We start from the raw sequence: 17,666 nt of genomic DNA, 5'->3' as shown, positions 1-17,666 counted from the left end.
ATTTTTACTTTGGAATTCAAAAAAATTCCATGAAACTACTTTTGAAAACAGAAATAAGGCGAAAGCCTGATTAATACAACCTATATGCAAACAGCTCCTAGAGTTTTATCGAAACCCACTTTATACAAATTTGCAAAGGTTAGAAACGAAATCTATTTATTAAATCAAGAATTAGAAAGAGGCGACATTTCGGATTCCATCATCAGGTGGAGAGCCAATCACGAGAGCCTCTTAGAACCACTTTTAAATATCGTTTATATCATCTACCCGTAGGATATTTACTGACAATTAGAATTAACGAGCATTATATTTCTATAGTAACTTACACTGAATATTCGATTCTTATGTTTCATAAACAGATATTAAATAACATTAATTTACAATATTCAACGTTCTACGTCTACATTTAAGGTTTATTCAACTAGACATTTTTTATCGCGAGCAACAACAGTTTTTCATGAGTTGTGAGTCTGATCTTCATTCGGTTTCACTGTACGAATCTCCGACTTTGTAAAATGATAACTTAGAAAAGTTTATCAGTCTGAGACAAATCACTCAAAGCGTCCACTTTGCCTCATAAATAGTACACTGCGCACAGTATTTTAAGTATAACTAGAAACGGTTGATATCACAGATAGGTATAACCCAAGATCAGTGTGCTAGCACTGGTCTCACGGGCACTCGTCTCACGGACACTGGTCTCACGGACAATGGTCTCGGCTGCAGTTTCAACTAATCTTGCACGATGCTGATTTGACCCCGGGGACTGCGGGCAGACGCTGCTGCTCCCGCTGCAGGGGTGTTCAATCGCGAATCAGCTCTTTGAACACCCCTCAACTTTTTAATGTATTCAGCGCTCCATTCACGAATGTATTTCTGGAAAACACAAAAATTCAGGTTTTGATTCAACCTCAAATTATGGGGTGACAAGATTTAGTGTAGATACGAACGCGAAGTATTTTTTTTTACCGCGCTTGGTACCAGGCTCGGTACCAGGCCATATCAACTCTTACTTACCACTGATTCATCAATAGCAGGCTTCAATTTCGTAAACACCGATTTCATGTCCTCGTCTCGATACAAAAACCGACTGATTTCTTGAGGTAAGCCCTGGTGGTAACAACGAAACGATTAAACCAACCTTAGAATTGGTGGGTAACAATACGGTTACATCAATAAGAAACACCGGTTCGTTTGTGTAAAATAGTAAGAGAGAAAAACGGGTCCGAGATATTTCCATGAGCTGATATTGATGTATCGACTGTAATCTTCAGGAAAATTGAAGTTACATCAAAATAACGAGAGATTCATAATTCTTTTGTAACTTAAGTATCCCTGATATAGTCTAAATACATCGAAATAAACTACATTTATGTCAAGGAAACCTTTTCTTTCTCATAGTGGGACTTGTTTTGCAACACAACACGGAAAGAGTACTTCAGGTAAACGTGGTTATTGTTTGACTAACCATTGCTGGTCGCCCTGGAGGCATAGCAGCAATCCTGACCACCATGATCATCAATGTGGAAAGAAACATCAAGTTATGCTGGGCGATACTTTCGAGGTTCGTCTTAGTCAACCCGTAGTCTAACGGTTTCATCAGTAACTAGAATAGAGAACAAAACATCGTATACTCACTATAGGGATTTAGAAGTTCTAGGAAGAAAAAACGTCTATTACTTTGTATATAGAAACCCACAATATAAACAATCAGTAACTTAGAAATCTGTTTCAATGACATATCGGATAGAATATAACAGATAGATTCAAATAAATCCCCGAAACATCGGTGAAACTGATTTCTTTTATCGTCAATAATATGGGTTTCTATATACTATAGACTGTCACTAGATTGATTGCGGTGTGGTCTATACTCACTGTTGTGACCATGGCTCTTGAAAAGAATACTCCAATCAACAGCAAATTAGCCTGGGGATCACCGACATTAACAGTTCGCTCTTGAGCGTTAAACGTTAACTGAGACTGCAGAAATAGAAAATAGGACAAATAAATTTCATATCCTCTCATTGATCGTTTCAATCTTTCGTTAATAATCTTTATGTATTTTTGTACCCTTTCGACGTTCCAGAAGTATCCTCGCGGGAATTTTTTGCCGTTTTTGATCAATTCGTATACAACTGCTTTCCTATGCGTTCCTAGCACTCCGCTAGTCGGCTACGAGAAGGAATTAAAAAGGAAAAAAAAACACCGTGAAGGATTACGATTAAGCGAACATGGCTTTTTGATATGGTATATTTTAGAAATGGATCTTACCATTATTTCAGTAATATAGAATACTAGATTTTTTAGAATTTGTGATAAGTCTCCGTAGAGCTCTTTTTCGATTTGTTTTCCGGGATCTTCGGCTAAAATCGAATACTCCGGTGCACCAGGAGTTATCATATCTCTCAATATAGGATAGATTTTACCTTCAGGCTGTAATGAATTTACACAGATAAAAAGGTTTTACAAATTCCTTGGTCTGATTTCTACGTGAATGAGAAAACTTCATTATCTAATCACATGTTAAAAGTGTATTACGTGGCCCGTATCAACTTTGTCAACTTTGATGGGACCAAAAGCCTTGGGAATTTGTGGAATTCGTCAGTTAATTGATTATCCCCAAAACACGCCGTAAATGTAGTCCCCCCCCCCCCCCAGAGAATTTAATACGTAGTCATTCGTTGTTCGAACTCACATTGAGATAGATTCTGTGTAAAGCGGCAATTGCTTCTTTAATATGTATACCAAATATAAACACATCGCTGACTTCGTACATCTTTTTCTAGAAAAAATCGAATCGGTTATAAATCATCTGGACTGGCGAATACTGGATCCAACGGTTTAATGAATATTGAATATATACCTTTTTAATGGCGTCTCGAAGACCAGCGACGAAAAATGCAGCATAGAATGTATGACGTAATCTACGCAAATCACCTACAAGTTTGAAAAAACCGGCCATATTCAATATATGTAAACTATGACGTCACATTCAAAAATATGTTCCAATTTGCATATATTACAATTACTCACGCGATCCCGGAAATGGGTATTCGCCGCGTACGATTGGTTTACGTTTTGGTGACCTAATTGGACTGGGTGGTGGTTGAGGACTCGGTACTGTGGATAAACGAATATCATTGTTATATGATGATGGATAAACTTGTTTTTCTTGATTTCTTTCTCTGATGATGGGATTCATATCATCTCAAGGCCGTTAGAATTATAAATCCAAGATCAATCATCAATTACGGGATCGATCGCAAGAGTCGGGATATTCATTAATGAAAATTTATCGTAATATTTTAACGTACTTAAATATACTTAGATACTATTATATATATATATATATATATATATATATATATATATATATATATATATATATATATATATATATATATATATATATATATATATATATATATATATATATATATATATATATATATATATATATATATATATATATATATATATATATATATATATATATATATATAAATAGTATCTAAGTATATTCACTTACTTGGACTAACGAGCTTTGGTTTTACTTTAGCTGAAATGGATAAAGTCAAGTACGTTAGCGAAAAACGTTCATTATCTATTTCTCCTAATATAACTTACCTATTTCGACGGTTTAACATAGAATATATATGTGGATTAAATTCCTCGAGAATTTTGTACGAAATTGAAATAACGTCATCCCCTAAAATGAGATCTACAGAGACCGGGAGCCCGTTTCACAGACGCACTTAACGTTTCATTATGGCCCGATACACAATACTGATGATGTATGGTAGAATATACTGTGAAACGGGCCCAGCGCCTAAGCACGATTGCAGGCAATTTGTGAAATAGTCCATCTATGTAGAATAGGCAAGACTTGAGGGGAATCTATGCATGTAGTCGTCTTAAGCTAAAATCATGATGCAGGAAACTCATTGCAAAACCGGACCAATTTCATATACGTGACTCTCGCCCGTACCGAAAGAGGAAGCCACATTCCAAGCTAGTTGCAATGGATAGACCACAAACTTTAAGTACCGCTAAATTTAAAATTGTCTGAAAATGAAACTAATTATGATTACGCTGATTATAATGTGTTTAATACGTCGAAATAAACCCAGCCACCAGGAAACAGTGAGAAGAAAGCATTGTAAGTGCTGTGTCTAGATTTTTGTTATAACCACCGGAAGACTTCTTATAAAGCTGTTTTACTCATTCTATGAAATACAACTTTCTTTTCAGCCACTTAAAATTACATGGTCTACCCATTGCAACTGAAAAAGAATAACAAACAATTGTCCGAAATTATTAATAGCACATAGTAATACATGTATTAATTTTATTCATACCCGATATAAAAGTATATAAAATATGTATATATATTATTTACACCATAAAATGTGTGTCTATAACTGTAGAACATTTTTTTCTAATATTATGCATCATGACGTCACTCGTCGTGCTACTGTTCACGCCACAACCGAGTGTATGTACTACACGTTTGATGACAAGTAATAACAATTTTATAACTCGGATTGAGATAGAAAATAACAAAACTATATTTTTCCAGACTTTCTCAAAATATTTGTGTCCAATAACAGAAACTCATAGACACAGCACATGCAATACTTTCGGGACTGGATTTAGTCTGTAATTTGTTGTTAGATCTCACTCGTCACATCTGATGAAGAATTCTGTCAAGTGCAATTTTATTCACAAGTGCATTTGTTAATATAACATCGTTTTTCAAAACAAACGTTCTTGTTTCACATTCAACTGTGATCGGGCAGATTCAATTTTTGTGTGTGAGGATAATAACCTAGCATATGACACTGACTGTTGCTATATAGACAGATAGATATTTAGATTTTTTTCCATCCAGTTTGAACTTGTATTTTGTCCACTTTCTACCGGTATCCCTACTAATAATACTGCGCATTCATTCACTCGATGTTCGTCTGTCATACCATTACCCCGTAGATAACTAATATTTTACACGACTTACGAGTATTTATTTCAGTTTTATCCTGACTAACTGCATTTCAGCATAAAGATGACTATAATTGTGTACGAACAATGTAGCCAGTTTTGAGGTTTACCCTTGGAAATATTCTGAACTAAGTGATAATTGTAAATGATTTCTGTTAGATCTAATACCCTGGTCCATCGACCCGGAGATGATAAGAAGTTAAAAACTACGTTTTTCAAAAATAACCCTTTTCCAACTCGAACGCACATGCAATAGGTGCCTAATACAAACTACAAGTTCGATTTTGAGTCTCTCAAGTTATCCCATCATTCACCGAGACAAGTTTACTATCTTTTCAAGAGACATCTTCATTCGCAAATATTTCAGTTCATTTCAATCGGTACTATATGTTTATATCACAAATTACATTCTATCACAGGCGAAGGTCAAGGTCACGGTTTATGTGGACAGACGGTCCACATTAAGTTGGGAGGTGGAGCTCTCGAGACGTACGTAAGTAACATGAAGGCCGCGTTTGTATTAGTGTTAATCGTATAAATTGTTTAAGCTGTATCAGTAGTAGTATCCGTATGGGTAATATGGATTGTAGAAATCGGCTGAAACAAGAAATGAAGAGTCTGCGTACAGTTAGGGGTAGTTGTTCAGTATTCTTCAGGGGCCAATTACGAAATCAATGTGCATTGAAAATCTCACGCGTGTTCGCAAATTATTGGACAGTAAGCAACACATCAAAACGGAAGTTTGGATTCTGAATGTAAAGAAATAGTTACCTCTCGGTTGAGCTAAAGGTTCTACTTCGGCTGGATATCGATCTACCGCAACCGGAGGCGGAGGCCTTCTTATTCGTCTACAAATAATTATCAAAAATAAAATGTATTTATTTTTTTTATTTTTTTTTTTATTGTAACGGTGTTTGTGTATTTATTGATAATAATGAATATTTCATTTCTTAAGGACTTTGTAGTCGGTAGAACAAACTAAACGTCATTTTTCAAGCTAGCTACATTTATTTATTTATTTTTTTATTTATTTATTTATTTCAGAAATAAATTGCAACAATGTGCACAATGTTATTGAATGATATGGCAATGTATTTCACATCACAACAAAGATACATGTTATCAGTTTAAAGAACTAACAGACTTAACTAACTTTTCTGTGTTTGATTGACTTACAGATCTATAGGTGGTAAATGAGTTATATGGCTAATGACTGGAGCTGCTGGTGCTGGGTAACCGCCGCCGCCACCACCGCCACCACCACCTCCTCCGTAGTGGTGATGATGTACGGCTCGTTTCTGTAAATAAAAAAAAAACACATATATATTCAACACACTGATTACGATGTCTTCATTTGATCTAAACTACTTGGTAAAAAATTTGAACCGAAATGATCAGATTCTAACGATGTTCATGATGATTCATTTAAATCTGTCAGCCAGATACCAACGAAAGAAACCTTTTTATTGGTCATTATTAATCTCTCCATATTCGTGTGTTATGGGACCCAGTTCCGCAGTTGTGAATTAGAGTTAACTCTGAGATAAAGTTAGGTCATTTTCAATGAGTTAACTCAGAGTTAAATCTTAACTCGGAACTGTGGACCTGGACCCTGCAGGTGTCAAATCTGAACCTGTCTTCAGTGAAGACTTGTAGAACGTTGGTTAACTTTATTTTATTAGAAATCTAGTGTCACCCTGATGAAGTTACTATGGACTAGAAGAGAATGGCACTAATCGGTGCAATTTCTAATAAGATTTAGTTAGTCTACAGGATCCAGTGCCACAGTTCTGAGTTAAATTTAACCCCAGAGCTAAAACTTTTAAAATGAACTGATGTTAACTCAAGAGTTAACTCTAACTCACAACTGTGGAACCGGGCCCAGACAATCATTACGTGTATTGAATTCAACTATAATAAATGATTAGACGCTGATGACAAACCTCGCTACTGGAACCGCCACCATCGTCCGATACTCGAACTACTTGTTGTTGAGGTCGTTGCCCAAAAGCTGGGGTCGGTAAAGAACTAAGCATCATTTGGTTCATCACCATTTGATGCATCTGCGCGTTCTGCATCATCATCATTTCCATGAAATCTGCGCAGCAAATGAGAGAAAGAAAACGATGAAAGACTGGAAAATTTGATATAGAATCTTCGTGATGGTTTGGAATGGCGACCCGATAATATTTGAGAATTTCATTCAATTTTCGAAATTCATCTTGACCGAGGATATCTCTCTATGAATATGGATAAACTTTCACTATTTCACAGTTCTAGGTTGTTTTGACTGAAGTTATGATCATTAATTCAAGTTACTATATAAAGTAAAACCGGGAACAGTGGAACTGGATTCATCATGATTGTATAATTCAACATACCGCCTTTGTTCCATGATCTCGACTCTGTTGGCATCGTGTAAACGGCCGGCGCCTGGCCGTACATGTTTGGCGGGTTTACTGGCATCTGTATAGGTGGTAAAACTTGCTGAACTGGACGATATTGATGCTCTACTATCTGTTTATGGGAGGGCATATCTGTTGACAAAATATAAAAACGCATTGACGATTATGTATTATATTCACCAGTTAGCAATATTTTCAATCAAATGGCGTGAAATTGTTTTCAAGCCATGTCAAGTATTTTCCAACTTTTCATTTGTTCTTCTGGATAATTGCGTTAGTCTAAAATAGTTGCTGGTGTGTATATATGGGTAAATGAATACTATTGAATGATGTATATGATTTGATGCTATAATAGTAAAGCTACGCAGTGGGAAGGATTGTAATTTAGATGCGTGGCAAGAAATTCGAAAATGACAAATATTCTTACAAAATGAAATTCACTGTCGTCCAGCGGCATCGACAATATTGATATTGATATTGATTTTTTAGGCAAATGCGATTCACAATATTCCAAAATGACAAACGAATAAGAATGAAAATACAACTTGCTGTTATGTTAGGAAGGCGTCAAAATATCAATTTTCTTAAAACTGTTCTTATTTCAAAAAGCAATTTGCAACGAGCCTTTTAGATACAAGACAGTAACATGTTGAAGAAAAACCAACATTATGAAGAAAAAAACTAAAAGAGAATTTGACGTTTGTCTAATTTCCTTGAGCCATCAAACTACTTTGGAAATGGCTTATAGATTTGAGTTGAAACATCATATACTCTCTAAAATCATTGTTTTTTTTCTTCAATTGAATGAAGGAGTCGCTTTTCTATGGAAATCAACAGTAACGCGATGTGTGAAGTAAAAATCCACAATAAATGAAAAAGGTAGAATTTGACGTTTCGACCCAATTCTATGGGCCATCTTCAAAAACTGTTTTCAATTTAGTTTTTCTCGTCATTATATTGTGGGTTTTGGCTTCATTGATATCAGACATTCACTTGTCTATGGAAACAAACACGATGTGTTATATTCTTAAAGGCGACAGGATAGAATAAAGCCCAGCTACCTGGCAAAGAACGCCGTGATGGAGGTGGTCTTTGTGGAGATGGTGTAGTTCGTTGACTGTGACTGCGTGTATTATTATAATTTCGTGAACCGTGATACGTGTTTGGTCTGTACTCGCCGTTTTGAGTGTACACAGGTTGGTATATGATTGGACGGTAGGATTCAGGGGGTATCCCTCCACCGCCTCCTGGTAGACCCGTAGTCGTAGCAGGTTTACCTGTGTTTGGGTCGTGTCTGTCACGCTGGAATCGAGAGAAAACAAAAACAATAGAAACAGCAAAACAGTGACAGATCTTGGAAAATTATAAGACAGGGTCTAAAAGAAAAGGAAGCACATTCCTCAGATAAAGCATCCACACCGAGCGCGGTTCAACCATCGGTGTTAAATATATTTGAAGAAATCCATCCGAAAACATGCAATTTGCGAGAGGCTTAGTGTCAAATTCATACGCTTTAACTAACTCTGTCTTGACAAAAAGAGTAAACTCGACGAGTTGCGAATTATATATTTGTGCCACCGATAGGATTCGAGCCCCAGTGACCGTTCGGCTACGACACCTCTTTCGCCAATAATGCCTACCTTTAATCTTCCAAGTAGATCATCGCGCCTCAGCATAGCCTGCTGAAGCCGTACATTAGCATGGTCAAGCGCATCATCAGAATCTGAACCTGGCGAAAATATCAAATCATCAACATTTTAATGTATAAATTATATCGAACAAACAGAAAGACGTGCACAGTATTTTTGATTATATTCCAACATGTACTGAGCGTTATTTCATTTTTATACTCGTCACTCTGGGCTACCGGTACTCGTCATATTCGAGTTGTTTATTATCTTCAAGAAAAACGTTATCAATAAAGACCTGTTTCGTTCAAAACGAATTGGCTTTTGAAAATTTATGCGTCCGATTTCAAAGAATTCTTCAGAAGTGTGTATATGCAAGTGGTTATCACGGTGGGGTCTAAAGAATATTTTGATGTAGTGACAGCACCGGAAAATTGTGAAGAATTTGTCTTCGAACTACACAAAGATATAGTAAACGTATATGAGTTGTGCATATACTGCCGAATAGAATATCTCGCAATTCTATGAATTTTTAAACGCCCGCCGATTGAACGTCTTATTGTCGAACTTAGATTTAATTAATTCTTGGTAGACGTTGTAAGGGCGTTAACGTACAGTACATGCAAATAACGAATATAGATTTGAAACATTAACATATAAACAACGAAATGGACGCAGTTCCACAGTTCTAAGTTAAGATTCGAACCATCGAAATCGAAAATACTTTTACTCAGATTAACTCTAACTCACAACTCGCTGTGGAATTGAGACGTGATTTTACTGAACATGCATTCAAAGTAGATACTAATATGAACAACATTTCGCGAGAACGTTGTTATGTATCGTACGATATAAAACTAATTGATGAAGAGAATAGACTTTAAACTATGATAACGAAATACTTTTTAGGTTAACTTACTACTTCCAGACGCGGGTCTATATCTTTCCTTTTCTCTTGATAATTTCTGAAATGATAAAAAAAACCGTCGGTCAAAAATACGTCGGGATAGAAAAGGTTTCGACGATATTTAGCCCGCGAGTTTCCGCCGAACTGACCTTAAAACACGTTGAACATTTAGGTTTATTCGAACTACCGGCTGAACTAGTCAAATCATAAGCGCACGGAGTATGACATACATTACATTTCCTCAACTTTGGCATCCTTACAGAGTAAATTCATCTTACCAACCTCCCGGTCAACGAACCAAATTTAAATCTAAAATCCGCCAGTGCCCAAAAACTCTGCTATTTCAAAAAGTTTTTCTTTTCGGCGGAAAAAGTGCCTTTAGGTTTCGCGTTTGCAGATTCCACCATCAGACATTGAAAGTCAATTTCCGGTTTTGTTAGTTACCATACAACAAACTATTCCGCCGTATAGCAACGAAAAACTGCCTTATATCATAATTTATGGTTTTCTAAATCTATCGCTACGTGTCAGTTTTTCCCGCGCTATAGTATCGGCGTCCATGACACCCGGGAATATTCTACGCTGGGAATGAAGTTTCTATTGTCGAATATCCTTCATTCACCGTTTACTAGAAATGAGGATTGAAGTTTTAAAAGAGTCCCATAAATTTTTGATTCAATTAATGAAATATTGGTTACACAGAGTTGGGTGCGTGCGTATGTTTACAGTCATGACCTCCATCGATTAGTTTCTAAGATACATCACAATTGAGTCTTTCAACGATCGCATATTTTTCGACCCGACGGAAAAATTCCACTTCACTCAAATTATAACTAATTGCCATTTCTACCGTCGTAAATCGAACGCGCTGATTAAAGCTCTATGGTTTTCAAGTCTTCAGAGAAAAATTCTCGTCGATAGGGAAAGATATTCGTGAGGTCATGATCGGTACAAAAAATATGCGTTTATTTCATTTGTTTTTCATTCAGGTAGATCTCGTTTGAAATCATAATACTCTTTACTCAATGAGATCTGTGAGTGGTCTCTCTCTAGTTGAAGAGCTAATCTAGTGATTGTTTCGCGTACGATACTAACATTCCTCATCGCGACTCGCTTTCAAGTATTGAAGGCAAATATAATTCAAAAACTTTCGTTGATTACGAAATTTTGTAATAATAAAAGCCAAAATTTTTAGATTTTTTTCCACTTTTATCTAAATCGAATAAAGGGTATTTTTTTACACTTCAAATATAAAGAGAAAAATTTTCCGAAAAAATTTTGAAATTTTCTTTTATCAAGTTTGTTACTTTTACCCGAAACGAAATTAACCTAATTTAAATTTCTCGAAGTTTTTACCCCGTAAATCTCTCAAACTCTCTACAGCAAATGAAGGTTTTATTGCTATAAATTTGTTTGCAGGAAGATTAATGTTATCTGAAGTCATTATTTGAATAATCGTGAATTAAAGTGTGAACGTGACATTCTACGTTCAAACTAGTTTTCCCGATTCAAATATTCTATGTATCGGTTTTCAACTTATTTGAATTGAGTAATGGCTGCTTGAATTCGACCTCTTTAACTAAGTCTGAAATATTTCTTAATTTATCTGTAGAAAATCTCAGAGTACATGTATTTATATACAAACCTATTCAGCTGAACATCACTCAAATTCTACATATTTCTTTATGTTTACTCACTATTAAAGTGGAGTGCTACTTCAATTATAAGGATCATTTGAGACGCGAATGAAAGACTTTCTGAAACTAACAGTTTAGTGAAAAATTCAATATCTTTTTTTTGTGCCTGTAACTAGAGCTCTGCCGAATAGACGAATGATTTGAATCTGAATTCTGAAATCGTGATAAGATTTTCTTACGTATTTTACGTATGAAACAATCAAACAGTTATGAAAGAACAAACTGTACAAAACTATATATAATCAACGAGACATTAAATAAATTTGCGACTTATTGCGAAGTTTTATCCCGTTACATTAAATGGACCGTTAATATGCCTTATTAGTTGTTCATTTTCCTTGACTTAAACTTTGAGATAAAGATTTGTGATCTGTTGAGAATGTTCAAATTCTAATCGACAATTGAATGCTGTAAAGTCGAATATATCTACTCACAAAAATGTATGTTCTAGTAACTAGTTGATTTAGTGTGAAATCTCTTATAAGTTAAAGTTATAGTCAACGAAACAGAAGATACAATATAATTGTAACGAGGTGTTTAATCTGAAGACGCTGGTGACTGACATCCGAATAGAATTCTAAAGGCGGCAATTGAAAATCATGTCTTACCTTTTTTCTACTTTATCTCGGACAAACACATATAAAAACGGTAATCAGAATGCGCGTACTATCCGTCGCTTATAGCGAGTCATCATCTGTTTTCAGTATTAAACGCGTATAACTCTGGTAAAAATGTCGTGTGAGAAAATGTTCGACGAATATCGAGATCGAAGCGGCGACGCATCGACGGAATAATCGCTGCGTGTTTGTGTGAATCAGTGTTTGCCTAGCAGCGCCTACAGTCACACAATCAAACCGCACATAAATTAGAACAATCAACATCGAAAACGTGTTTGATTTTTAGATATTCACATGTAACCCGTTTCGCCCGCGGAATTTCATTATCTTTTGATCGAACTTTTCGACCAATCAACCGTTGTTATTTCACCGATATGCTAATGAGATGGAAAGTTGAACGATCCCATGTATGCACGTATATGTTGAGTAATAGGGATTTTTAGGTCACTTTTTGAATCAACTCCAAAATATAATATGTTGTTGTGAATTGAAGCTTAAACCTACGAAAATATTTGTTCAAATACTAGATTTGTAAAGAGTTACGAATTTCGGTTAGAACCGAGTGAAAAGTCAGTCAGGAGCAATCTGGAAGAGGAGAAAAAATGGTGTGGTGTTTTTCAGAGGATTACACCGTTCAAAATCCAGAAAAGAAATATATGAATTTTTGAAAATGCCCAACAGGGAATCTTCATACTGAAAAAAATCCTAAGATCATAAAATTGATATAAATTACGTCGCTCGTTAGAGAAATGCCTTTAACTATTATTTTCGTTGAATAGTCTTGATTTATTGCTTATCGAAATTATTAGAGACAAAACTAATGGCCATCAAGTCATATTTAACGTCAATTTTGTTGAAGATTTCACACGATTTGTCAAATCGGTAATAAAAAATACCGCACTCGAAAATAATAACCAACACTTTTAAGGTATCGCCAAACTTTCCAGGGGATTAAATCAAAATTTAGTTCGCTCAGTTCGAACTGTGATAAAACTTGAATTTTATGTGTTCGTTTATTCTATGTGGCGTTTGAAATTCTCATTGCAAAAATGATTTAGAAAAAATTCTGATTTTCTTCCTCCTTTGATACGTTTAAATAGTAAGAAAGGAAATCTCTGTCAATAGAAACAATAGTTTCTTATCGTTCACATCTCAGGGGTTAAATGAACAGCAGGTCGTGAAAATAGAAATACTTGAAAAAACTCTGCAGGGTGAGAACTTATAATAGATGAAAACAAAGCAAACTGCATGGGCTGCGACAAACATTTTTACTTTTCAATTCCAATTAGGTGTAAAGAGAAAAAAAATGCAAGGACCCGTATGTTTACACATCTTGTAGGCATGACGACCAATGACTACAGGACCAGTTTGTCACTTAGGTCAACTGGTACAATTGAAATATCGCAAAATACAGTAGCGGTTTTTTGAAAAGAGACGGTGACGCGTTCTATTCTTCGGTTCAGGTTTTTTATCGTCGGAGTTTCGAATTTCGAACGCGCAGCGGCGCTTAGAATCGACACGCAGGAAAATACGGCCATTAATCAAATATCATGACACCGAAACTTTTTCAAAAACGAATCGAAGAAATTACACACAAAAACCTACTTAAAAATTACTTCAAAATGCGATCGTGTTTTCGTGACTATTCCTTGTTCCAGTGGTCTTTAAGAAAAAATTATATTCTCATAAAGATGCGAGGGGGTGTGATTATTGAAACATCGGTCACGTCTCATGCTGACCACAACTCGCGTTGCGGTCAAACAGAAAGTACTGTTACGGATTGTTGTTTCGAATACTGACCAGAAATCACGGTCAAATCACGTTTTCGTGGTTCAAACGCTATTCGTCTTCGAGATTCGTTGAGAACAGCACATTAATCATATTTTTGTTTGTTGTTCGCAAACAAATTTGAAAATGATAGCAAACAAACGTCAATAATTCATCGTTTTATCTGTATGAGTGAATCAAAGTTTTGAGGGTGGGATTTACAAATATTTACTGGTAAATTCTAATCCACTGACCAGCGCGAAATTCGCACATGCACCTGCCCAACGACGATCATTCTGGGCCCATTTGCCCAGTTGTAACTCAACTCCAAAATCTTAAGCCTAGTATGAAGTTGTTAGATTGGCTTTATAACTAGGAAGGCATTAGAATAATCAATGTCATGACACTTCCCGCTGGCACCCCTGACACTGCGCCTGCTGTTTACTTTATCCAACTTTTGACTGGCCATAGAATGATGAACCGCCATAGAATGACGAATACATGTATCAACTCTAACCAAAGAAACCCATGGGCACTACTCACAACTTCCCTTATAAACCAATAACCCGGTCACCTTTTCCATTTTCGGCATTTGTTTCTAGTTATTATATATATATAAATATAATTCCTTCTTCAAGCACAAATAGCTAAACATTTTATTACCCTTTAATTCACTGTATACAGTTAATCTGCTGAATAGCTCACTGATCTATACATGGAATTATAGTATATTAATCTATTGTAGTATCTTATTAATAGCTTAAAAACAAAGAGTAATAAAACACATTTTGTATACATTAGCGGTCAAGCTAAAGATATAACTATTTGTTTTCATGGAAGTTTCATTTGTCTGGAAGAACTTTATTTCCCGAATTTATATTTCGTAATTCTTCATTGAAAAATGCAAAATATTTCATGATCGATTCGAAATCGTTCCTTCTATTTAGAGAACATTTATTCAGGCAGTTGTTCAAGGCGTCACGCTGGGATATTTTTCAATTGATGTGAGAACGTCTCGTCGACATTTATCAAACACTTTAATCGTTCGACAAAAACCAATCCCGTACAAACTATACAAATCGATACGTTTGTTAAATAAGATAATTTTTAAAATGTTTATTTCAATGACCGTTATGTAAATATCGCCTTTCCTAAACCTGATTGACTCGGTCATAAACGAATCTATATATTAGTAACTATTGTATAAATTATTACTAAGGATATTTCCAGCTGAGAGAGATGATTTCGAGTATAGAATATCAAGGACTTGCGGGCGATATCTACAATGTACAGGCGTTCGCAAAACAGCCGCACTGGGCGGCCAGTTTGACAGACATAGCTAATAGTACGAATGGTCACAGTTCGGCCAATAAAACACGAATGACTTTCAACTTATTGTCGTCGAAATGAATCGCTATATAATGTATCTAAAGACGGTCACAATGTCTTCCTTTTATGTCGATAAACGACAAACTATTTCACACCCAAGTACACCGACCTTTGAGGAGGTGGTGTCGCGGGATAGCTCTAATAGAACTCCGTATCTGGCGATACTGGACGCAATAAACTGCTCATTGATATTCACGAGCATGCACCGAGGATAAGAAGTTCAATTTCCTGTCAATATATTACAGTTACGGAAGCCTTGGCAGTATCAACACTTCATAGAGACCCCCGTTATAAACTTTATAGCTAGTGTTTGATATTCTGAATCATTTCCACGAGCTCCGTACATGTGAATTGAGTACATATTTGCACGAACGCTAAATATAGATGGCCACTACGAAACTAAGTGTCCCCCCTAAGAGATTTCCGAGAATTCTTTCTTGAAATTAATCTATTTCCAATAGAAAATCTCAATGAGGTATTTATTGCAACATAGGCACAAATGAAGTACGTTGACCCAGTGTTTACGAAGTGACGCTACTTTTAATGAAGTCTTACTGATATGTTTGAAATACGCATAGCGCGTAAACAAATAGTGTTAACAGAACTTCAACGGTGAAAATTCGTTAGAATAGTTTCGTTTTTGTCATGGTCAAATCTGTTAATCTCTGTTTCAATGAAATAATAGACCTAGGTAGATTATCCGACATTCTTAGAGTCCATACGTGTTGATGACTCCTATCTTGACACGAAATTAACGCGGTTCAATTGATTTTATTCATTTTCAACCGAAGGCTCAATTAAAATATGACTTAAGTCTATGCAATAATCATAAGTAAAAGTGTATCACATTAGTTCGTAGCTGAAATTATCTATTCTATGAAGTGACCTCCACGGAAATATTGAAATGAAAATATTCTAACATTATCAAAACTCTAAATCATCAATTAGTTAAGTTAAACCTGGGATCCAGTTCCAAACATGTGAGGTAGAGTTGACATTAGTTAATTTTATGAGTTAACTCCGAGTCAAATCTTAACTCATAACTGGATCTGTGTCCAGGTTCAAGTTTAAACCGATTCGTAAGACCGAACCATGGTGTTGATAGTGTATGTTTTCTCTAAGTGAACCTTAGCAACGCACTTCTTACACTCACCAGATATCTAGATTGTTGAAGCTGTTTAATCTTTTACAGTTAAAGCGCTTACCTCATTAAGCATGCGCATTTTTATACGAGCCATGTGGTCGTGGATGGCTCCATCGCCCTGTGTCGCCGGAGCAGTAGCCGTCGCCATATTGTGCTGTACTCTGTGATGATCAGGTGAATTGTTCGAACGTTTCGTCATATCACAGTCTCTCTGATTTCTAGACCCGCATCGATGACGTCATTATCGACATGTCCTCAGTGAATTTCATCCGAAATAGATATTCGATTTTCAATTTCGAATTTACTATAAAATCCACACGATGAAAATACTTCTGACACGTTCCACTAATATCTCCAAGAATCTGTCTTTACCTTGTTTTTTCCGCTGACTCCGAAAGTTCCCTTACTTTATTTCAAATTGACGGCTAAATCTTCGAGAAAGAGAGATACACGTACAAGGCTTCGTTATTGAAAGTTTTATCCTCGTACGACATAAACAGTAAACTGCTTTTCAAATTCTAAATCGCTATTCGTTATTGAACACAGTAACAAAGACTCGGCATTCATCGTTCAAAAAAAACTCGTCTCGTAATGACATACATATAGAGCTCTTTGAGGAATTAAATCAAATAGATCGTTCGCGTCGACGTCGTCGTCGCTGTTGGCAGAGCGCTCACAACCATATATATATTTGTGACACAGATCACTATTGTGTATATTAATATAGTTGAAGGGGGTCTCTCTCGATTTTTCTAAGTATTCGTTACTGTTATCTATATTTATATGATCAATCATTTTCTTGATCTGTGGAGAAATATTAGCGCTTAGTCTATGTATATATTATGTAAATATCAAACTATAGATGTTATAGTAAAACTCCATTTGCCTCAGTTCTCGCGGGGTAAATATATCTTCTTGGAGGTACCCTCATTCCGCGGCAGCCGGAGCAGGGATAGGTCGTTATCACGCTGAATTCGTGTAAGACAATTTGTAATATATTGTAAACGGAATAACATAAAACTAGTGTCACCGATAAGTCCCTGTCTATTATCATGTAATCATACGTAAAAATATATTTAGAATTCCCGGAATGTTTCAAACCGCGTGACTT

At 35.8% G+C, this 17,666-nt stretch overlaps 1 protein-coding gene across 5 annotated transcripts; it reads right to left on the bottom strand.

Moving 5' to 3' along the window:
* Nucleotides 1-97: 97 nt before the first annotated feature.
* Nucleotides 98-17,175, bottom strand: LOC141906987 (uncharacterized). Of its 5 annotated transcripts, none has more exons than XM_074796510.1 (18): nt 16,617-17,175; nt 9,954-9,999; nt 9,047-9,135; nt 8,585-8,708; nt 7,383-7,538; nt 6,945-7,099; nt 6,178-6,299; nt 5,773-5,849; nt 3,533-3,562; nt 3,037-3,123; nt 2,867-2,940; nt 2,699-2,785; nt 2,275-2,436; nt 2,074-2,175; nt 1,879-1,983; nt 1,469-1,606; nt 1,018-1,110; nt 98-876 (listed from the first exon to the last, which is right to left on the bottom strand). In XM_074796510.1, exons 1-18 carry the CDS (start codon nt 16,752-16,754, stop codon nt 733-735), a joined length of 1,929 nt encoding a protein of 642 aa, XP_074652611.1. In that variant the 5' UTR covers nt 16,755-17,175; the 3' UTR covers nt 98-732. The 5 variants fall into 5 exon arrangements, with proteins under 5 accessions (XP_074652611.1, XP_074652612.1, XP_074652609.1 ...); XM_074796511.1 differs by having other exon boundaries at nt 8,684-8,708; XM_074796508.1 differs by having other exon boundaries at nt 8,468-8,708; nt 16,617-17,170.
* Nucleotides 17,176-17,666: the final 491 nt, after the last annotated feature.

This window comes from Tubulanus polymorphus, chromosome 6 (genome assembly GCF_964204645.1).
Source record: "Tubulanus polymorphus chromosome 6, tnTubPoly1.2, whole genome shotgun sequence".
Classification (NCBI taxonomy): Eukaryota; Metazoa; Nemertea; class Palaeonemertea; order Tubulaniformes; family Tubulanidae; genus Tubulanus; species Tubulanus polymorphus.
Note: the sequence above shows the minus strand (reverse complement) of the source record. Positions and strands in the feature narration are given on the sequence as shown.